The sequence below is a fragment of the Hibiscus syriacus genome, unplaced genomic scaffold, assembly GCF_006381635.1.
Source record: "Hibiscus syriacus cultivar Baekdansim isolate YM2019G1 unplaced genomic scaffold, ASM638163v2 tig00110384_pilon, whole genome shotgun sequence".
Taxonomy (NCBI): Eukaryota; Viridiplantae; Streptophyta; class Magnoliopsida; order Malvales; family Malvaceae; genus Hibiscus; species Hibiscus syriacus.
Window position 1 is genome coordinate 7965382 of NW_024062715.1, and position 25057 is coordinate 7990438.

At 34.6% G+C, this 25057-nt stretch overlaps 1 protein-coding gene, 1 long non-coding RNA gene and 1 pseudogene across 2 annotated transcripts; 2 read left to right on the plus strand and 1 right to left on the minus strand.

The window, feature by feature from the left end:
* The first annotated feature begins 224 nt into the window (after positions 1-224).
* Positions 225-2120, plus strand: LOC120122022 (transcription factor TCP5-like). Its single transcript, XM_039141282.1, has 2 exons — positions 225-496; positions 796-2120. The coding sequence occupies exon 2, from the start codon at positions 814-816 to the stop codon at positions 1423-1425; it is 612 nt and encodes a 203-aa protein (XP_038997213.1). The 5' UTR covers positions 225-496; positions 796-813; the 3' UTR covers positions 1426-2120.
* LOC120122024 lies at positions 546-19508 on the minus strand. The gene is made up of 3 exons (XR_005516036.1): positions 19496-19508; positions 12284-12289; positions 546-621 (listed from the first exon to the last, which is right to left on the minus strand). It is a non-coding gene; the product is annotated as an uncharacterized LOC120122024 (long non-coding RNA).
* On the plus strand, positions 13412-15141 carry LOC120122021 (annotated as a pseudogene).
* Positions 19509-25057: the final 5549 nt, after the last annotated feature.

Sequence of the window (25057 nt, forward strand, 5' to 3'; positions counted from 1 at the left end):
AACCATGATGAAATAATGTAGATGACCAAGAGACGTGGTGTGCAATAATTAAACCAGTGATTGTTCAGTATGTGGTATACTATGAATTATTTGAATCTCTGTTATTCGGATTCGAGATAAGAGAAAGGTCTATATGTTTAATAAGATTGGTTCGAAGGTCGATGTGTCGGCTCGCGTGATGCCACGTAGACATAGATGTGCCGCTGCTTTTCCTTTTTTACATTACCATCCAACATGCCTGCAGTGGAATTCCAAGCATCTTTATCTTTCTCCCAACAGCTGTGTTTTCTTCTTTCTTTTTCTTTTTGTTAGGTTTCTTCTCAGCAGAATTGTTGTTTAAGCGTTTGAAAGCTAAAATTAGCTTTACATCTCCGTTGCTGTCTCTGCAACTTTCTCGTACTTCAAGTTCCGTAACCTTCTGAAGTATTGTCGAGAAAGAAGACAAACTAGACCCGTGTATATCTGCTGCAACATTTCTCATCTGTTACAATTTTAAGTAAGTTCGTCATATGCATCGATCTGGATTTTTTTAGGGAAAAAACTGGTTTTGTTTGATTCCCAAACTCATCTTTTTTTGGAACAAAAATGGGAATTTCTTTGATTAACTTATAATAGTTTCAACTGCATTTAAATTCGTTTTTGAAAATTTTACCCTAGTTCTAAACCCTAATTTTACTTGGGGCAAATTTTACTTTGATCTTAAAACTCAATTTTTTTTTGTATATGAATATATTGTAAAGAAGCGTGAAGTAGGGCAAATTGATTGTCTGACGGATACTTTCATATCATCTTCAGCTTGATAACATATGTTTTATGAATGATGAGGAGAGTAAGATGATCTCGAGTACAAGGGAAGCAAAGCAAGAGGGTGAAGCCAACGACGGCGGCGGCGGCGGCGGCGGCAAGTTGTCGAAGGGGCCATCATCATCATCGAGTTCAAGGCAGTGGTCTTCGTTTAGAAACCCAAGGATTGTGAGAGTTTCGCGTTCTTCCGGAGGAAAAGATCGGCATAGCAAAGTTTGCACGGTAAGGGGATTAAGGGACCGGCGAATTAGGCTTTCGGTGCCCACGGCTATTCAATTATACGATTTGCAAGAGAGGCTCGGTGTTGGTCAGCCGAGCAAGGTGGTTGATTGGTTACTTGAAGCTAATAAAGATGACATCGATAAACTACCTCCACTTCAAATGCCTGTGGGATTCAATCAGTTTCATCAGTCATTGTTGGTTCCTCACGAATTGAATAATCCTCCGTTTTTTGACCCGAATTCGATGTTGATGAAAGATGGTGAAGACGAAGATCAGAGAATTGGAGGTAAAAGAGATAAGGGGAAATGGATCGATCATGGAAATCATGGTGGAAATATTGAAGAACATCATCAAAGGGTTTTCCCATTAACCACTCATTCCCATTTCCTGGATTCTTAAACAATGGTATGCCTTTGAATTCATATTACCATTGGGAGCCTCCAAATCTGTCTTTGTCTCGGTTCGGACACCATGGATTAATGGTGCCCCAAACCGAAAACTTCTTCAGCGGTAACACGACGAGTGCCTTGTTGCCGTCTTCGTCATCATCCACCGTTCCAACCACGACAATGGCTTCCTTTTTTCCCACGTATCCTCCAGACGGCAATGATTCTAGGCAAATGAATTATCTGCAATTTTTGAGCTCAAATTTTCTATCGAGTTCCGTCACGATGAGTTCGATAAAGCCTTTTCCGTTAAACGTAAACACCGGCCTCATTCATACACAAGATGATGAACACCACGGAGATGATCAAAATGATACAGATTGCTGATGAAGGAATGATTGCTTAAACTGCATTTTATGCAGAAAAGTTGAGATAATATTACAATAAAGGTTCTTAGTTATATATATATCAGCCAGGAGAAGAGATGGAGCAGTGGCAGTGATTTTCAATTAGTTCTTCAGGTGCATTAATTAAATCCATAATGCAGCAGGTAAGATGCTTAATACTTGTGCATTATAGAGAGTTTTTCATTTGGTAGTTGATTTGTACTTTAATCTTTTGCATTATATGTATGTCATTGATTCTAATGTTTTAATTACATATACATATATACATATATATATGCATGTATAAGCCATGCATGTTGAGAAACTGCATCATTGTTATGAAAATTAGGATTCATATGAACAAATGCTCCTTGTATAACTTTTTAAAAATCCAATTTACTTAGGGTTTTGTTATATGTATATTATAATGGTTTCTTCTTCTTCTTCTTATAGTATATGAATCTATACAGAGCCATATATCAAAGAATTACTGTAAGTACTAGTTACTTGTCAATTGAGTTTGTCAGATACAAGATTTCTGAAAAACAAAGTTTTAATCGAAAATGTATTTAAAACTCAACTCTCAACCTATAAATTTTCTTTTATTTTCAGTCATATATATATATATATATATATATATATATATATGGTACAAAAAAAGTTTAGGTTAGGGTGGCTCGTCCAGTCCAAGGTCAAGGCATATTTAAAATCCAATTGGAATTTTCATAAGAATTTACATATTACCACCAATAGTGACTGTGATAGAATTCGAACTTACCTCATAAGTTCAAATTCCTAACTCCCAATCACTTGTGCCATAACACACATGCACATACGCACACACACATACACGCGTGCGCACACAAATATATTTTAATTTTATATTTATTTAATATCATTTTGAGCTTTTTATTTTTTTATTTATTACTATTAATGTAAGTCATCTATTTATACTTATCTAATCATCCTAATAATAGTTATTACATCTAAAGAGATATATATATATATAAACATGAGTGAAATTGGCATACAAGTTGGGATTATCATAGGTTAGATCAGGTTTTTGACTCATCCGAGTTTGACATGAAAAATAAACTCCTTCACTCTTAGGGGTGACAATTTAATCTGAGTCTGACAAGTTTTGACCCAATCCAACTCGATAAGAGCATATTTTTTTTAAAAAAAAATGAGTTTGGGTCAGATTTAGTATGGAAGATTTTCGAGTTCAGGTCAGAGTCCGGTTTAAAGTTAAAAAAGTTTGACTCGACCCCACCCGACCCAGATATTTTAACTAATACATTAACTTATTTACGAAAATGCCACCCTATATATTTTTCATTTCATTTTTTCCTTTCATCTCATATTCTCAAGTCTCTCGCTCAAATATTTGAACTTTGAAGTTTAAAGCCATTTAACTTTGCTTTTTATTTCATTACCCAGATGTTATTTTCTTTTAAGAGTTCTTTTGTTCTTTATTTTTGTTTAAAAGGAAAAAAACGAAACATTAATTTTTTTACTATTTTATTGAAAAATATGATATTTTTAATTTATGGGTATTTCAAAAATCATAGGATTTCTTTTCTCTTTTTAATTTTTTCGGGTCGGAGTCGAAGCAGGAAAAAATATGACCCGACCTGTTATCATCCCTATTCGCTCCAACTCTGGTTTAAGAGGGTTTCATCAAACCCAAAATCTAACCAGATATTTTAGGTGAAAGCTCAGACTCAACCCATCCTGATACATATATTTTTATTAGGTAAAATAAAGAAGAGTGTTATTATAATTAGCCATAAACATATATGGGATAAATATAATATTATATTAAACTGAGTCGAAGCTTTCTACCATAAACTTGAACCCAACCTGACATCAAACTTCAAAAAATCCAATCTGAACCTATATTCGAATTTACAACAAAAATAAAATTAAATCAAGTCGAAACTCATCGAACTCAAACTAAATTCCCATCCCTACGTATAAGTGTATAATAATTGAACTGCTACACGAACGAAACGTAGCAAATAAGAGAAATTCACAGCCAAAATTACAAATATATACGCGCTCTGAATGATACAATACAAGGGTGTATGGATATGAAATAATAGAATATGAATGACTGCAAATCTGAGGACAACAGACAAAGACTGAAATGGTGGAAGAGTGATAGTCGCAAGATCCAATAAATTCAATTGGGATTTTGACGTTGCAGTCGCTCGCATGGAAGCTTTGTGGTCCTTTTTCTTTCCATTCACATTCAATTCCCGCTGTATTTTTGGACCCAATTGTATTCATCATATTCATGCCCTACCTTACTTAATCATACTTTCTTAAAATCCACGTAATTGTTTTTTATTTAAAATTTTAGAGCATTTTAACTCATGCCTCAACAATTAAAGTGTGTTTATTATCCATAGAGATCCTGAGTTCAAGCAGTCGCGTCTGTAGGGTGTGTGCGTTGTAAATAGTTAAAAAAGATTTTGAATAGATATTATCTCGTAATCACCCTAGACTATTCAATTTTTTTGGGTGGGGGATTCACATCCAATATACAAGTGTAATGCATTCTTTTAGGGTGAGTAAAACTTAATCTGGCTCAAAAAAATTATTTTTTTTCTTTTCAATTTTGAGTTATTTGATTCATAAATTATTGAGTCGATTTTCAAGTTCGAATCAAGTTCAAATTTAAAATTTTTGAGTCACTCAAAAATTTTAAATGAATATTTTGACAATTTTGCGTTTTAGTCTATGGTTTTCTTATTCCTTCATCCCCTCCTTCATGTTAAATCATTTTTAACCAAATTTAAAATACATGTTGAAAAAATAATTGATTGATGCAATTAATAATAAGTTATGTTACTTGGTAAATAGACATATTAATAATAAGTCATGTTAGTTGATAAATAGATTTGTGAATTTTTTTATTTAAAGTTGCATCCATACAATCTTATTTATTGTTCTTTCACTAATTCTCTTCATTAAAAGTCAAGTCCCTCCATCAAACGGTCTTAGCCTTTCAATTTATTTCCTTTCCACTATATAAAGGCTTGCTGAGACACAATTTTAGAATGGGAAAAGACTTAGAAATTTTATCCCAAATTCATTCTTTTTTATGATAGAGAAAAAAAGATTGTGTTCGATTAATCACTATTATTGTGCTTACTACTGTGATTGTTTGTTATTGTATCTTGGGAGAATGACATCCAATGTTACTCATAACACTGAGGAGATCACGAATCTATAGTAAGGAAATTGTTCATACATGCCTTAGCAAAACTTCTTCTTTTGTATATCTAACTCTGCTCATCCAATCTATATCTAGATACGAGTAAACAATTTTGTTCGTTAATTTTAATTTTTTTGTGTTGCTCGATTCAATAATAATATTTGTTTATTTTGATTATTATTTCATTGTTCTATTTCTCAGATTAATGTTTTGTCTAACAACACAAACTCCTAAATCATTTTAGAATATCTATGTATTTTCAGTTTCTCTTTTTGATAATATTTTTTTATATTTTCAATTTAGTTCCTCAACTTTATATAATTTTATTATTCTTTCAAAGAAAAGATTCATTTTAAAGTCTATCTTTCGATAACAAATATGTAATACCCCAAATTTTGGCTAGTGACTAAAATGTAAGTTTTAAAAGTTTAGTGACTAAAGTATAAATTTTGAAAAGTTTAGGACCAAAAATTTAATTATGAAAAAACTATATATTTTATCCCATAAATGAACAGTTTGGCCTATAACAAGAATTTTCGTGGTAATTAGATTTTCGGTATGAGATTTGTGTTAAAATCTATAAAGAGTTAAAGTTCGGTATAGAAATCGGATAATCGGGTCAAGTTAGAATTTCACGAAAATTTGAAGAATGTTAGATAATTGTTGGAAACATTATTTACATATTTTATATAAGAGAAATTTAGCTCCGATAAGTGTACCTTTTTAGATTTGGACAAACAGTGGAATTTTAGTGACTAAAATGCAATTTTTGAAAAATGGAAGATAATGAAATGGAAATTGGTAATTATCAAGTTTCATTAATGGTATTTTTGAGATTTCTTATTAATTGAATTTTAAATTCAATTATATTATAAAGTAGCCATATGTTAAGGTTGTTAAATACTATAATAATCAATACATTAAACACATTCTTGAACAAGCATAGGCTGACACTTCACTCTTTTCCAAGGTAAGATTGTATTTTTTATTTTTAAGCTTACATGATTAATTTTTGGACTAAGTTGTGAAATAAAGAATTAATCTACATGAAATTCTCTATAATTTGGTATAAATATTACATGGTGAAGATGCTTGTATGTTAAGATTGAGAATTAGGGTTTATATATTTTGAAGAATTGATGAAGGATTTTTAAGTTTTTGACGTTGGAGATTGATTCTAAAGCATGTATGATGATTAAAATTACTTATACATGCTTATATTAAGTTCAGTCACTTTAGGGTTTATGAAGAATTGGTGGAAATTGATTCAATTTGATGTTGTGATGGTTAGAATAGAATTAATTTAATGTAAGAAAGATGAATTTGTTCTTGAGATTGAATGAAAACCTTGTCCTAAAGTACTATGTAGGTTCGGCCATAGGGAGGAAATTGGGGAAAATTATTGAAAATTTTCCTATGGTATAGAAATGATATTAGAAGTGTTTTATGTGATTTGGAGATCAATTTGGAAGCTTGAGTTAGTAAAAAGGCTAATAAATAAGTTTTGAGAATTGTGGGATATTATTGCTAAAATGTGAAGTTTGGCGTGTTCAATGCAAGTTTTCAACATTGAAATGCTGGAATTTTAAGTTAGAAAGTTGATTGGAATCAAATTGCAAGTTTGGTAAAGTTGAGAGTGGAATTCGAAAAGTCACATAAAAGGTTCGGTACTGAGGCAAAGGTGAGTTTAATTTATTTATTTATTATTTATATTTAAGGATGACTTAAGATAAGTCAACCTCATATTATTTTTCAAGCATTTTTTTACTTTAATTATAAATTATTTCCATAATGTTTATATAAATGTTTTATGGATGATTTAGGGTATGAACTGTCCAAATATGAGTTTATGAGAATGAATATTAAATATTTATGATTTTCATACGTTGAATAATAAATTATTATATTATGAATTAAAAGTCCATTGTATATTGTATTGAGAGTCGTAGGTACATTTGACATGTCATTAAGTTGAATATTTTCAAGTCAAGTGTTACGATCTGCACTTGGAGTGCATCTTATGATATGTTATGATTGACATCGTGAAGTGCCTAGTGTGCACCTTATGTTCAACTCACGTACCTTATACTCTCTTAAATATACTTTGGGCTATGAAAATGAAATATAAGTTATGAACATGTTAAGTTGACACATAATATGTTATGTTTATGTTATCTGATATGATTTATCATGGTTTTATAAGAAAATGGAACAAGTTGATTTTCAGGTTACGGTGAAGTACTGGACTTCAATAAGTCGGTTTGAAAATTTAATGTTTTATTTCAAATTATTTTTAATGTTTTATCGTATTTATGATATTTTTCATGTTTTATCTCACCTTAGCTTATTACTGCCTCACTAAGTTATACTTAGCGCGTGATGATTTTAATGTGTAGGTTCTAATAGCGATACAGACGTGCAGTAATGAGCCTCTCGAGCATTTTTTTGGAGATCGTCTACATTATTAGCATAAGACATCTTTAATGTTACTTTTGACTTGTAGTGGCGTGTATATTTATGTTATCAGTTTGCTTTATCGGTTTTATTTTAAATGGTATGTAATAGTAACTAGGACCATTTTATTTTGATTAAACTAGTTATATTCGTATTTATGAATGATCCATTATTTATGCTAATATATTTTAAATGGTTTTAAAAAAAATTAAATAGTGTTTAATCAATATTATATAATTTATGAAACATCACTAAACTGCCTAATTGCTATCTGAAAATGGATTTGTTTTTGAAGTTTAAATATTAGTTTATGACTTCATTGACTAAGAAAAATGTTTTATAAATTTAAATAGGAATGTTTTAAAACGAAACAAATTTTAAGTATTTATGTTCAGTGAATGTCTGTCAAGTTGATGTGACATTTTTAGCTCATATTTCGAGACGTATACGGGCTATGGGTGTTACAAAATACACTCAGTAGTTAAATAAAAATTATTGTATACTTTAAGTACTTGAATGAAAAATGTTAATTTTACTATGTTTTAAAATTAATTAAACCTTTTATTTAACATTCAATATTAAATTATTTATAAATTGTTTTATTCAAACACAATTATTAATTTTTGAATATTTTATTTGTTACACCCCAATTATGGGGTTAATTTTTTCTTAATTTATTTTGAGAAATAATTTGAAATTTTGATAAATTTTGGGGATTAAATTGTATTTTTTGTTAAATTTATACCCAAATTAGAAAATATCAAAACCTAAAGGACCTATATTGTAATTATACCTTTTTCTTTTGATTGGTTTAAAACCCCCAAAATCCAACATTTTCCACTTTTGGAAATAAGCTTCTCTTTCTCTCTCATAACTTTCCATTTCTAGGAAGTTTAAGCAAAGAGTTTTTAACATCGATCGTTGCTCCAATTGCTACACCTTCTATACCATCGGAGTCTTTGCATCTTCCCGAGTCTAGTGGTGGTCACTTTGTCGTCATAGTCGCCAATGAGAAGAGTGTGATAGAAAGTAAAATTTCTACGAGTCGATATCGAGATTTCTGTCGTTCACCGAGGTGAACCGAGCCTTGTGAGTTCCTTAAAACGCTTCAAAATATTTTTATAAATTTTTTTTTTGTAATTTTTAGCCACCTTAAACTATTCCACACGCTCTCATGTATCATCGCTGCACGTGGGGGATGTTCACTTCCTGGTGGGCTTCTAGAAGCGGGTTAGACACAACCCACTGACATGATCTGACTCGACCGTATTAATCGCCTACATACCCGTCGATCCATTCAGCCCACACCCAAATTTGATCTGGCCCAAATACCAAATCGGCCAGTCAGATCGATCCATCCGAACCAATACAGCGGCACCATTGACTGTACCGTTGATCGTTGCTGATCAACACCGTTGCTCGTCATCGTTTGACCATGCCTTTGACAGTTGGTCACTTATCTTGTGGTTTTTCGATATCTTGAGTCCGATTTTGTAGCCTATTTTGCTTAATTTTGACTCGAAAGCCTTGAATTGAGCCTATTAGTATGAAAAATTCTTAGTACTTTTAGCATTTCAGCTTATTTATTTGGGATTTGATTATGAAATTAATCTGGGATTATATTTTTGTGAATATACCCATAATTCCCCTGACCAAGGGTCGGCATGATCTGTACTTCTCATCCGATAGATCAATAGATTATATGTTCTTCGAGAGTGACTAGTAGGTTATCGTAAATTGTTTAATTAAAGTTTATTATTTATTTTATGTTAGGATTTTGAGTTAGATTTTTTATTCGTAGGGACTAGCACTGCCACAGATCGTGATAGGCAGACCTGAAAGTAGGCTACCATCTCAGACTTCTCAGATCGGTACACGTCTATTCTTATTTGGTATACAATATTGTTTCAAACTATCTGTCTAAATTGTTTTGGAAATTTAAATATTCAGACTTCATGACATCTGTTTTATAACATACTCTGACTTCTTATCTCTGATTTACGTATACTCTGGCATAATCTCTGGTTACCATATTTTGTATCTGATTTTGAAAATGGTATGTTTTAATGTTTTATTAAATTAAAATTTTGTTTTCACTCAAACTCATGCATATTTACTATCATCGGGGGGTATGATTGGAGGAAGTATCTCAGGCCTAGTCTCTGACTTGTAAGATCTTACAGCAAGCACTTTTGCTTTGTACATTGACTAAGACCTTACCGCAAGTTCCTATGCTTTATGCACAGGGTAAGTCCTTACCGCAGGCCTTTATGCTATGAGTATAAGATCCTTACCAGGCGTACATGTTGGTGTATGGTTCAGGGGAACCTACACGTTCTGGTGGTTGAAAGGGAAAAGTGTTCATGTTTTAAAGAGCCTGTTTTTATATAAAAAACTTCTACCAAAATATTTTATCAATATGTTTTATATATCGTAAGGAGCACACTGGGATTTTTAGCTCATTTTTTAATATTTAACTTTTTATTTACTATCTGACAGTAGGCTAGCAGACTTGGCATCAGAATGACCGATATCTTCTCATTTTTATATCACCGTATATTTATGTATGTCCCTTTGTGTTATACTTTGGTGACATATATTTTTATTGTACTCAGTATGTATATGTATACTGATATTTTTGTCCTGACTATGTTTCCATAAGGACTTCTAATGATATGTATATATATTTACCATTATATATTTCATATTTTACCGTCAATCGTATTTATTTACTGAAATAGATTTCAAGTACATTTTGAATCTAATAATAATCTCTGAATATGATATGTGACAGTCTAGATTTGGGACCGTCTAGGCTGAGTCTAAGGGGTTACATTTGGTGGTATTAGAGCTTTCAGTTTGAAACACTCGGATTGTGGATGTGTCCAAATACTGTATTTTCATAAAGATATTTTTTGAAATTTACAAACATCGTGTCACCTTATTTTACGATTTTTAAATAGATTCGAGAATTCTGATTTCAGTCTAACTTTGGTTAAATTTTTTTATGCCTATTAGATCTAATAAGATGAGTGTCCGAGGTCGTAGAACAGGCCGTAACCGGGGTCATGGGTGAACGGCCTAACCTTTGTTTATGTAGAGGACCCATTGTTAGTTAGAGATCCTCTTGTTCCTTGTGTTCATCCATATACTTCCCGAGAGGATCCGGTTACACTATGAGAGATCCTCTCGTTACTGAGAATGTGTATGCTGAGATGGATCAGGTGCCATAGACAGAGCTATTTACCGTATGTTTTCAGATAACAGCTATAGCTCCTGCTAATATGTTTGATGTGGATATATTTACGTCACTGGTATGGTTGTTAGAGTGGTTCCGTTTAAAGGCATTATTGGAGGACCTTCGACAGATGTTGAGTACTGTTGGAATATACTGAGAGGATTATGGATGAGATGGTTCTAAGGCTTGAGTAGAAGTTGAAGGGAGCACTAGCTTTTCTTAAGAATGAAGGAATAAGATAGTGGAATTCAATTTTCTGGAGTATCCTGAGGGATCAATTGACTTGGGATCTTTTTAAGGGATGTTTTCAAAGTCCCTAAATCAGAGAAAGGTACTTATAGAGCGACATAAGAAGTTTCAGAGTTTAGATCAGGGTGATATGTCTCTTATGGATTATGAGATCAAGTTTATTAGACTGAATTAATATGCTTTGGGTTTGGTGGACAACGAGGTGGATCTGTGCCTAAGGTTTGAAAATGGACTGAGGTATGAGATCAAGGATCAGATTGCTACTCACTAGGAGAAAAATTTTGATACCTTGGTAGATGTAGCCAAGATTGCTAAGGAGATGGAACGAGTGAACATAGACTGTATGGGGGATAGAGACCGAGATAGAGATAGAAACTAATTCAGGGGATCTTCTGGTTCTGGAGATGTTTTTTGCGTCCTCGCAAGAGAAATAGGGACGAGTCTTCTCAGAAAGGTAGTATGAGTTCCAGACCTGCAGCATTGGTCACTCCGATAATTTCCGCTTCTAGTCAGGGTGGTTTTCCTAGAGTACCATCTCTACCCACGTTGAGTATTGTGGGAGGCATCATTTTGGAGAGTATAGGAAGAAGATGGGTACTTGTTTAAATATGGGTCCGACGACCATTTCTTGAGGGATTATCCAGGTTAACTCCCACCGTTCAGACACCAGTTCAAACTCCCGCTCGTACTTTGAGTACAATTCATACACTAGCTTGGGGTCATAGTTAGTAGAGAGCATATGGGTCTGTTAGTAGGGATTAACCTTCTCAGAGTAGGGGTACAACTCGGACTGAGGCCAGACAGCCTGGGTTGGTATATGCTTTCAGACATCGACATGATCGCGATGAGCCTGATGTGATTGCAGGTACCGTCACTATTTATTTAGTTTCATACTTTGCTTTATTTGATCCTAGTTCTACCTATTCCTTCGTATCATATTTTGTATTTGGAGGTTTCAATATTCCGATTGAGAATACCTAGAGTTATGTGACAATTCATATTTCCATAGGCCAGTCCGTAGAGTTGGAATGAGTTTATAGATTTCAAGGTTCTATTATCGTATTTGTTCAAACTAGGTAAGTTTCGAGGACAAATTTTTTTAAAGGGGGTGAGTTGTCGCACCCTAATTTCGGGGCCAATTGTTTTTATTTATTCTGAGAATTAATTTGAAATTTTGATAAATTTTAGGGACTAAATTGTATTTTCACTAAATTTATACCTAAATTAAAAAGTATCGAAACTTGAAGGACGTATAGTGTAATTATACTTTTTTAATGGTTTTAACCCCAAAATCCAACATTTTCCATTTTTGGAAATCAACTTCTCTCTCTCATAACTTTCTATTTCTAGAAAAGTTTAAGCAAAGAGTTTTTACCGTCGATTTCATCGTCGATCATTGCTCTGGTTATTAAACCGCCTATACTGATATTTTTGTTCTGATCACGTTTCTATAAGGACTTCTGATGATATGTATATATATTTACGTATGTATTTTCATATTTTACCATTAATTATATTTATTTACTGAAATGGATTTTAAGTAAGTTTTGAATCTTAAAATGATCTCTGAATAAGATATGTGACCGTCTAGATTCAGGCCTACTGTCTAAGCCAGGTCTAGGTGTTACATTATTTGTCAACTATTATGTTTCAATATTTTTAATATATAATATATATAGTCTATAAAAATAGAATAAATCTCGTTACAAAATGATGATGTTTTTTCTCTCGATGAATACAATATACTTGTACATGGTCCACAATTGCGTTTTGAGATATACGAAATAAATTTAGAAAATAAAAAATAAAAGAGAAGAACTACTGAATTATTGTTTTAAATTTAGAAATTTACATAATTGTACATGGTTGAAAATTAAATAATAATAATAATAATAATAATAATAATAATAATAGTAGTAGTAGTAGTAGTTGTTGTAGAAGTAGAAGGGATAGAGTCCATTCACGGTGTATAACTATAAATTTTATATGAATTTTTAAATTATCAAATTAACTGAATTTAAAGATTAAAAATATCTTCATTTATCACTATTAATTTTAATTATCTTTTTGACTTATCTAATAATTTAAGAAACATATACTTTTTTATTCATTTAGGATAAATACAAAACAATATTTATTCATAGATAACTCTTTATCATTTGACATTAAACGCTCACACCCCTGACATTCCTGAATCTCGAACCTGGACATCAGATAATAACAACAATTTATTTACCTGAAAAACATATACAAGTTTTATATTTTATTTCTGATCTTATCTCATAGAGAGATAATTAGATGAAACATAAATTCTCTAAAAATAATAATAATAAAAATTCAAAATGAGTCCAGGTGCTATACTACTCAACAAACAAGCCCATCTATGTAGGTAAAATCTGGCTTTCTTCCAAGGTCCATTTTAATACTGTAGATTAGGGCTTGATTTACTAATTCATGGCAGAAGAGTTCTAGGGTTTTTCACCACTTTCCAAAATCAAAGCTCAACTCTTTCTCTTGTCACTGCCTTCCTTTCAGTCTCTTCTCCAAAACCCCATTTATCTAACTCTCTCAACAAAATGCGGCCACTGACGTCTCTGCAACTCCGTCGGCTTCTTCACCGTTGCATCTCTTCGCCTTCTGCGTTTCAACCCCACACTTTGCTCTATCCGAAACCTTATTTTACGCCAACCCATTCCCCCAAATTATCATTTCTAATCTCTAAATCCTTCTCAACCCAAAATCTTAATCCCCAACCCCGGATCCTGTTGCTTTATCCCTTTCGGCTGAGCTCCTCAATGACCCTTCTTTAGATCCTCTCGCGATCACCCCAAGGCTGCAGCTTCACTTCTCTCATATCAAGCCAACCCCTTTGTTGATCTCCCAGACCCTCAATCTCTCCCCTGAAGCTGGCCGAACTGTTTTAGGGTTTCACGATTGGGTTCTATCGGACCCCGATTTCAACCACACCGATGAAACGCTTTCGTTTTTCATTGATTACTTCGGTCGAAGGAAAGATTTCAAAGCTGCCCATGATCTACTCGTCAGTCAGAAATCTGTCGCGGGTCCTAAAACTCTTAAATCATCCATTCATAGGCTGGTTCGTGCTGGCAGGCCAACTCAAGTTCTGGGTTTTTTCGAGAGAATGGAGAAGGATATGGGTTCAAAAGAGATAAAGAATCACTGAGGCTGGTAGTGGAGAAATTGTGTGGACATGGGTATGCAAGTTATGCTGAGAAGATGGTGAAAGACACTGCCAATGAAATATTCCCGGACGAGATGATATGTGATTTATTGATCAAAGGTTGGTGTGTTGATGGGAAGCTTGAGGAGGCCAGAAGATTAGCTGGGGAAATGTATAGGGGTGGTTTTGAGATTGGTGCGATGGCGTATAATGCAATGCTCGATTGTGTTTGTAAGCTTTGTAGGGAAAAAGATCCATTTCGGCTTCATTCGGAAGCTGAGAAAGTTCTGCTTGATATGGACTATTATGGGGTTCCAAGAAATGTTGAGACTTTTAATGTGTTGCTTGATAATCTTTGTAAAATTAGGAAAACTGAAGATGCGATGAAGTTGTTTTTTAGGATGGGGGAATGGGGTTGTTGTCCGAATGCTGATAGCTACTTGATTATGATTCGCAGTCTGTATCAGGCTGCTCGAGTTGATGAAGGCGATGAGATGATTGACGGGATGAAATCTTCTGGCTTTGGTGATCTGCTTGGCAAGAAAGAATATTACGGCTTTCTGAAGATTTTGAGTGGGATTGAGAGGATTGAGCATGCCATGAGTGTTTTTAAGAAGATGAAGGCTGATGGGTGTAAACCTGGCATTAAGACGTATGATTTGTTAATGGGGAAATGGTGTGCTCATAACCGACTTGATCGAGCCAATGCTCTTTATAATGAAGCTCTGAAAAACGGGGTGCCCGTGGAACCTAAGCCCTATCGTGTTGATTCAAGATATATGAAGAAAACCAAAGCTGTGAAGAAGGAGAAGAAGAGGGAGACTTTTTCTGAGAAAATGGCTCGAAAGAGGAGATGCCTTAAGAAAATTCGACTAAGTTTTGTAAAGAAGAGTAGAGGGAGGATGCGCAGTGCCTAAATTTACCTTGTTACTTACAGAAAATGTAAGTGGAATGAAAATTTCAATTGGAATCTGAGCTTCTTTTCTGATTTTTGGTCATGTGTTCATTTTGTTGTGAAATGCACTTTTACTTTGCAAGAATCTTTCAAAGAGAATAGCTGGAAAAATTGTGGATGCATATATAGGTCAGTTTGATCCTAGGACGTTGTCTCTTTCTAATCTTTACCAGTTACCGAAAGGTGTTGTGCGATCCTGCAATGGAAATTAGACATAAATTCACCCTCCTATCAGTCATGTTTGAAATAGGTTTGAGTTATGCAACTTTGTCCCTCATCAATGTACCTGGAAATGGAAATTAGACTGAAACTTTGACATCCTATTGATTGCGTTTTTCTTAATTATGATTCATTGAGTTTGGTCAGCTGAATCATAAGAAGTTTAATTTCAAGTGTGCTATTGTCAGGTCTTTTTTGCAGACCTGCTTTTGGCTTCTACTTGAATTAAGGTAGTGCTGCGCTACCAGTCTACCAGGAAATGAAAAATAGACTGAAATCTTCATCATCCTATTGATTCTGTTATCCCTTATTTTTTATGATGTGTTGAGCCTGGCCTAATGAATCATAGGAAGGTTAATTGCGAGTGTGTTTGTCACCAGGCCTTTTTATTCACCTTCTTTTGTCTTCTATTTGAAATAGATTTAAGTTTGGTCTTTTTCACAAGCCTGTTTTTGGTATTCTGTTAATAGACTGGTGTGATGTTGGAAAATGACCAGTCTTAAGAGATTGTAAAGATAAGCACATCATAGTTCCTTTATATGATTAAAAAAACATTGAAATTAGGCCAGGTTGGGTGATAAAGAGCGTGTATAGTAAATGAAAAAAAATGAAATGGGGGCAATATGATAATTATATGTTGCCGAGGCGGTACCTTTCTGTAATATTAGTAAACGACTGAGTTGATGGCCTTTTTTTTTTGGGGGGGGGGGGGGGGGGGAGATTGCAGAGCCTTTAAAAAGTAGAAAACTATTTGAGCGGGCCAGTGCACTGGAGCTGATGTTCCGAGGTGCACCTGTGCTGGTTTGATCAGTATATAGCTCATACAAGTGGAATGATTGATTTTGTCTTAAATCAATATGTAGAGATCATCCCATTTGCTCAGGATTTCCCTTCCAGAATCGAACAGATCTGTCAATCACACTGGATATGAAGGCAGCCTCTCTTGGTGAGTGCTCATCCCAGTGAGCTCCACCATTATGTTCTTTTGGAGGAAGAAAGGGTGAGGGTGAGGGTGAGGGTGAGGGTGTGGGATATGGGTACAGACGACATATTAATATTTTGTTTGCACAATGACACAATCTATGTAAGTCGCCCTGTTAAGAGTTGGCTGTTAGCTGGTTAGAGGTTTTAGTTTTAGGTAATCCACGTAGTTAGTCATCCACCTATTTCCGCATTTTTGTTATTTTGTTTTTAAAATCATATATAATATTACGTTTTTGTTTCGTTTTGTCATCCGTCGGTGAAAAATTAATAGTGATATTGATTTGTCATCATATAATAATCTCATACTATTATTGAGAAATATAAAAAAATTGCCATGTAAGTAGTTTAGTTTATTTTTTTTAATGGCGGGTGACCAAGAAATAATATTACGTGTGATTTTAGAAAAAAACTAGTCGTTTAGAGTTGGGGTAAAGTTATAAATAGGGGTTTGGGGTTTTGGTATTTTTCCAAACCTTGAATCTGAAAGAATTTGAAAAAAACATACGTTGTGCGAAAATCTCAAAAAATGTCAACCCGATAATATATGTTGCTTATAGATAATGTCCATGTTTCGTTGGCCCAACGCGGGTCGGAGGACAAATAGAGTATTCGTAGTCGGGGGATGACACCCAGAGAGCTGCATCAGTGGATGATGGTATATCTGCATCAATCTGGTCTATTTCCGGTCATATTTTTACGTGGTTTCAAGGTGAACTTGCGTTGATCGAGGCTCTGATCGAACGTTGGTGCCTCGAGACACATTCGTTCCACTTCTCGAGTGGTGAAGTGACGATTACTCTACAAGATGTCGCTTACCAACTCAGTGTTTCGATGAATGGAGCCCTCATCGTGAGTCATAACTTTTACGACTCCGCGACGTTGATCCTCCAAGTATTGGGAAAATGGCCACCATCCGAATTTATAGTGGCTATAGAGTAATGATAATGTGGTTGGAGCCCGAATTCCAAGTCACAGACAAGTCTATCGAGGAGGATGTTTTCGCTTCTCGAGCGTTTCTTCTCCCAGTGATCGGAGGGATATTATAACCTAGCAAATCCGGTAATTTGGAGCACACCCAATATCTACGATATTTGGAAGACTTCGTTATGTGCTGGAATACCAGTTAGGGCTCGATGATTTTGGCATTTCTTTATCGGGAGCTTTGCAAGGCTGCAACTGTCCAGTGTGGTCGAAAAGCCGGTGTAGTAGGATGTCTGTTACTATTACATTTTTGGGCCTGGTATCACTTGTCGTTTTTTACGCCGATTACAGACGCTCCTATCGAGTTTCCTCTGGCTGCAAGGTAATTGTCTAACTTTATTTATTTAACTTATTTTTAATCTCAAATTTTTTTTGTAACAACGTTCTCTATATAGGTAGTGACGTCAAATCTTGAGAGCGAACACTACAGCAACCATTTCCAAGTCATGAGTTGGATAGTTCTTTTCACGAGGTTTTAACTGTCTCGATGCATATGCTACCACTTTCCCCTATTGCATTAATACACATCCCAACCCATTATGGGGCGCATCACTGAATACCACAAAATTCTTGCCAGATTCAGGTTGAACCAATACAGGAGTTTCTGTTAAAATACTCTTTAACGCTTCAAAATTTTTTTGACACTTCGGAGTCCAAACAAATGATACGTTCTTTCTCATCAACTTGGTTAAAGGTAGAACTATCATCGAAAAATTCTTAACAAATCTTCGATAATAACCTGCAAGCCCAAGAAAACTCTGAACTTCAGACACATTCTTTGGAATTTCCCAATCCATTATGGCATTTATCTTGTGAGGGTCCACCCGAATCCCATCTGCAGAGATCACATGCCCCAGGAAAATTACTTCATTTAACCAAAACTCGCATTTGGACAATTTGGCATAAAGCTTTTATCTCTTAAAATTTGCAAAACTATCATCAAATGTGCGCTATGCTCTTAATTGGATTTCGAGTATACCAATATGTCATCAGTAAAGACAACTACAAATTGGTCCAAGTAGGGTTGAAATATCATGTTCATGAGGTCCATGAAAGCAGCAGGTGCATTTGTTACTCCAAATGGCATTACGATGAACTCGTAGTGATCATATCTCGTTCTAAAAGCGGTATTCGGAATGTCTTTCTCCTTAATCTTCAATTAATGATAACCATAACGTAAATCAATCTTTGAAAATACCGAAGCTCCATTTAACTGATCAAACAAGTTATCAATTTCTCGAAGAGGATTCTTGTTCTTGATGGTCACCTTATTGAGCTGTCGATAATCAATGCAGAGACGCATTGAACCATCATTCTTCTTAACAAATAATACTATAGCTCCCCGAGGCGACACACTTGGTCGAATAAACCCCTTCTCTAGCAACTCTTGCAATTGATTCTTCAACTCTTGCAATTCTTTCGGAGCCATACGATAAGGTGACATTGCAATAGGAGTTGTTCGGCATCACTTCAATTTGAAATTCTACCTCTCTATCTGGAGTTAATCCTGGTAACTTCACAGGGAAAACATCAGGGAATTCTCGGACTGGTTGTGCAGTTGAGCATAACTTAGGATGTGCAGAGGATTCAGACTGGTTCCTTCCTCTACCTTTTCCTCGTCCTCTTTGTGAGGAATAAACAATTATCTCGGATGGTGCAGACTCACCAACTATCAACGAACAATCTCGAATAAAATGTTCGGCATCTCCGCATCGAAAACAAGCTCCGGAAGCCATCCGACATATCCCAAAATTATTTTTTCCACAATGCTGACACTGTCTTATTTGGCCCTGATTGGATTTCCCAGCACTAGATCCCACCGACTGCGTCTGTCGAGCTCTCATCTGACTTGCTCCTCTAGCAGAAGATGCAACAGATTCAGACCTAGCTTGAGGTTGGATTCCCGAATCTCTTCATTTTTTGGTGGTGCTGAGCTTAAAGAAACACTCGTTCTCTTCGAATTCTAAACTATTTGATCCCCAAATCTTTCATTCTGACCTATCTCAAGAGCTTTAGCACAATTAATCACCTCCTGGAATGAGGACAAGTTCAGTACTATCAACATCTCGTTCAATCTAGGGCGTAAGCCATCCACAAACCATTCACAAGCATCTTTCTCTGTAGGAACAAGCTCAGTTGCAAATCGACTCAGCTTATTGAACTCACACTCGTATTCATATACGGAGTGATTCATCTGCTTCAAGTTTATAAACTCTGCTTCATTTGCCGGATAAACTGATCTCCAATATACTTGTGCTTAAACTCTTTCAAGAACAGAGACCAAGTCAACTGGTCACTTGACATCCTCATGGTGACGTTCGTCCACCATATCCTCACTTGTCCCCTTAGTAAAGACGCAACTCCATCTAACTTCTTCACTTCAGAGCAGTGTAGACCATCTAGCATGATTTTCAAATCATTTAGCCAGAGATTTGTCGCAACCGAACCTTCTTCGACTTCTCCCTTAAATTCAGAAACTCTTAATCCTCTCAACTCTTTCGCTATATTCATTCTTGGAGTTGATGGAGCAGGAGGTTGGAGACGCGTCAGAATAACGTCCAACGTCCTGAAGAATTTGTCCTGATCTTGCATAGGCATTTCCTGAGATGTCTGTCCTTTACCTTGCCTGGCCAAGGTAGGTGAATTACTGCTTTCAGCGGGCCTATCCTCTCCCGCTTCACTTTGGGAGCTAATATGTCCGGACATCTAATAAAATAAACATATCATTCTATTAGCAAGACAACATACTCATTTCTATATCAAATCAGAAGTTCTCACTATATGTTGGCATGTATTCATTAAAATACACTCTAAACTCTGGTTTATGCCTAGAATCGGCTAAACCATAGCTCTGATACTATTAAATGTAACACCCTCAACCCGTATCCGAGCCGATACGAATCTGAGGTGTCACATTGACTTTTTAAAACAATATACTTATACAAATTAATAAAATATTTAGACTTATATTAAGAAAATACGATATTTTACATAGGTTTATACAAGGTTCACAAATAAAATACTCAGAGCATGTACAACTTAAACCTTGGATTACATGCCAACATTTATTTACATAACAAAATGATCTACTGTTTAACTTGTTTCTGATATGATAGTTGTAGGAGTAATGTTGTCCCAGCTGTCTAATCTTGCTCGTCTTCTTGCTCGGATCCTACATGTGAAACACTCACACACTAAGTCATCGACTTAGTGAGGCATGATATGTAATAATATTATAATGAAATAAAATATAAAGCATCCATGCAATGCAACTTATTTACTCATGTAATTCACATATAAACTTATCAGTGTAACAATTATGAATTCATATTAATTCATTCATTAGACCATGATACAATATTGAGAACTAAGGTATGTGAATACAATGAGGTTGTGCACTATGCTGTCACAACAGCTCGTATAAATGCACCGAAGTGCCACATAGAATTGCACCGAAGTGCTGTGTAAAAATGCACCAAAGTGCCAGATAAGATGTCTATAAGGACCACATAGAAATTCTTAAGAATCATATACATATTCCAATGACCAAGTATATGTCTCAAAGGACCTCATAAATGTTCCAAGTGATACATATATGTCCCAAATGACCGCTTAGACCCTCGACTCTTGACATGCCAATTATACCTATAGCTCTCATTTACATAACATGGGATTTTACATTTCACGTAGTTTATATCTCATAGAAAATAAATACTTACATTTATCACATGGCTCATGTAAACTTTGCATACATATTCACATAGATCCTTATCATATAATACATATAATATGAATTCATATCATGTATCATATTATGAAATGCAAACATGTACTAATGGTATTGGAACTAGACACATCACAAGTCTAAAGCTGAATATGATACTATAATCATCCTATGCATATGCACTCACCTATATCTCTTTGTCTTTCCCTCGATAGATTTTACTTGTCAATTGTTTCGGAACTCGTTTAGGCTCAGTATCTATATGAATATAATTTCCAAAACAATTATCAGAACATAAACATTTTAACTCAATTCTTAACTATTTAATGAACAAAATTTCCATTTTTCCCCTAAGTGGTATCGGTACCCCTATGTATGGTACCGATACTTCTCTTTAGAAGGGTATCGATACACTACTGGTATCGGTACCCAAATTAAGTTCAATATTTTCAGGTATTAACATATGTATGATGGTATCGATACCTCATGAAGATGTTCTTAAAATTTGGTCTTAAGGTATTGGTACATGTTCATAGAGTACCGGTACCCCTTGTCCAGAACATGTTTTTTCACCCGAAAATTCATCAACTTTTCACTAAATTTCATCATATAAAGCTCTTGTCATACCACCAAACTCAACTACAACCATTTTAATTAACTTATATCATTCCAACACCTTATTATCTCCCATATTTCATCCAAATTCTTAAAACTAAGAATCTTACTAAATTTTCCATGTAATCCAAACTCAGTTTCAACACTTGTTATTTCTTATTCACCCTTATGGTAAGTCAAATTCAGCTCCTAAACTCATTTAAACATTCTTATTCAAATTTTCACTTATGCACTTCTTACATTTAATCATCCATAACTTACAATTCTTTGAGTTTCTAAGTCCCCTTTTATCTCCATCATCTTTCCTAAGGATTCATTAATCAAAACCTCACTTGAATCTTAAGGATTAACTAAAGAAAAACCAACTTACCTTAGCTTGTATGCTTCACGGTCGAATAAGAAGAAGGTTGAAGAAGAGAAGTCTGGAAACCTTTGTTTCCCACAATATGATCCATGTGGGTTATAAAATAACCACACTAATATTTAATTACTTCCCCTTGCTTAAATGATCTATTTCCCCTTTATTTCTCCTTCATTTATTAAATCATCCTACACAAAATATTTTAATTAAGTCCTTAAACTTTTCAATTTATCTAGCTTGGTCACTAAATTTTAAAATCTCACAATTTGGTCACTAACAAGATATTGAGGATGTTACATTTTTATTTGTTTATAATTTTTTTTTATTTTTAAATATTTTAGATGACATCATAAAATAACATAGACGAAGTTGGCGGGTGCCAATGCGCGAGACATACAGATGCGAATCGACATCGCCAGTCGATTCGCGATATGACATATGTTGTTTTTATTATTTTTTTAACTTTGATATTTAACATTTACAGTTCTGTTGGCTTCCGTATGTTGACGAGGAGATCAACCTCATATTGCCAGCGCGATTTTTAGAGGGGTTCCACTTATGGTGTGTAGTGACGCCGTCATTACACCAAACGATTATTGAGTGGCACGCGACTGATAGAGTGATGCGCCGATTTACGGTGCACCAATCGTTTCTCACAGAAATCGCGATTGATATGGACGCGCTCCATATAATCGATACGCGTGGGAAACATGATGAAAATTGGTTGGGACGACACACTTACTATATCGACCTATGGAATCAGCGTGAACTATCTCTCCCCCATCGTCAGGACATTACACAACTGGACTTAGATTTCGACCATTCTCACTATCTCAGATTTATGAACAAAATGGAAAACCATATCTTAATACACTAGAAGAGAGGGCAGAATGACAACATCACTAGACCCCACACGCTAAGTCCAAGTCCAAGAAGAAAACATCATTGTCGTCTTCTTCCACTTTAGCATCTACGACTGAAGAATACTATTACGCATTGAGGCTAGTTTTGGTTTCAATCTTCATTTCATACTTCACCCGAGACTCGACCGAATTGAGTTGGAGGTTCATAGGATACAGCGTAATAAACTCAAGCATTTTTTACAAACATGCAGTTGTAGGTAAGTAAGACCATATCTTATATGGTCACCAAAGTCAAGTCGAAGTAGTTATGATGATGATAACTTTAAATGTCATAAATCCATCATTGTCTTTTGAATGTGGATCACAGAGTGTGTTGGGTACACCTCCTCGGCAAGACTACGACGACACTGATCAATGTCTATGAACCCGACGTACTCGACGAGCCTCACGACATTATCATTCGACCATTGACCATTTTGCTACATCATCAAGAACTTAGAAGACATATAAATTGATTTTTACTTTGTAATTTTCATGTAAAAAATTATTTATTTATTTATTTACTTTGTATTTTTTAACATTTAAATAAATATTATTTTTTTTAATTTTATTTTTTTAAAATTATCCCCATTGTACAACGACTAGCCAACGACTACTTTTTTTTGAATTCGAAGGAACTTGTCACCTCGACGTGATGAGTTCCATCATTTTTTTATAATTTTTTTAAAATTTAAAAAATATATTTTTTAATTGTCTCGTCACTTCGGCGTGATGAGTCATTATATCACCAATTTAATAATAGCCCAGGTAGGGCCCACTATGAAGTGACCATTAAAAAATAATATGAAGGAACTCATCACCTTGAGGTGATGAGTTTCGGGAGCACTGTAGCAATGTCGTAGTTTTTTTAAAATAAAATTTAGGTAGACCCAATACACTAAGGGTGTGTTTGGTTCGCGGAATCTTACATTACCAAGGGGAATATTTTTCCAAAATTGTATTCCCACGTTTGGTTCACGAAATCTTACATTACCGGGAATAATCTTTTCCTAATAGTATCATTTTTGGTTAAAATGGTAAGAATTTCATTACTTCCAAATTCTTAGGTAATCTTACATTCCCACTGTAACACTCATCTCTCGTATACCTTTCCGTACACGAGATACAGATGTCAGATCACTTCTAAAATATTTCCTCTTTTAAAAGCACGTAAAATTTTGTTTTTAAATTTTCTTAAAACATAACATTTTTAATATAAAGCAAACCATTAGTTGAAATATGTTACTAGGTTATACTTAAATACAATTCAGAGCATGCCAACAAATTTTTTCCAAAGCAAACCAAATTGTCCTATAGTTACTGATGAGTCAACCTTAATTAATGATAGTTGTTGCTACTGCTGCACTCCTTACTCGACTAATCTCTGCCTTTAACTATGCGTGAAATCAACTCACGTTAAATACTTATTCAGTGAGATATAGTATTATAAAGAAACATTTCTATATACATAAGTATATCATGTTTATTTGGTTACGAACTACTTCGTATCATCCATAAGGATTATATAAGTCCCTATTATTTAAACCAAATTTCTTTCATACCATCTTTGTAAACATTCTTAGTATGTCCAACATACATTTCTTTATGAACATTTCCCCATTATTCTTTAGTAATTATTCATTAATTTCCTTTACGGCATGCTTTCATGTCTTTAATATACCTTTATGCATTTCATTTTGTAGACACTCGTTTTTCGTCATGTTTTTAATATATTATTATAATTATTAATAATAATATTATTATTATTTAATTATATTTTATTTGCAGGCTTTACAACTCCAGGCCCAATCGACCCAGTTACATCTAGGCCCAATCCTGAAGCCCATTACAAGTGATCTAACCCAGATTACATCAGCACCAACCCGACCCGGATCCGACCCATGACCCGACCCGGTCTAAACTTGCTCTCTACCACCAATTGCCTTCCATGCCAACATGAAGCTGTCAACGCCATACCATGTTGTTGCAGCAAACCCATCTCTCTGCCACCAACTGTAACACCCCAACCCGTTTCCGACCCGGATCCGAGTCTGAGGTGTCACATTGACTTTTCAAAACGTTTATTTGACAAAATATAATAAAAATTCAGTTTGACATTTCAAATGAACCAAATAACTTCTATTATATAAAAACATATGGTTTTACAAACTTA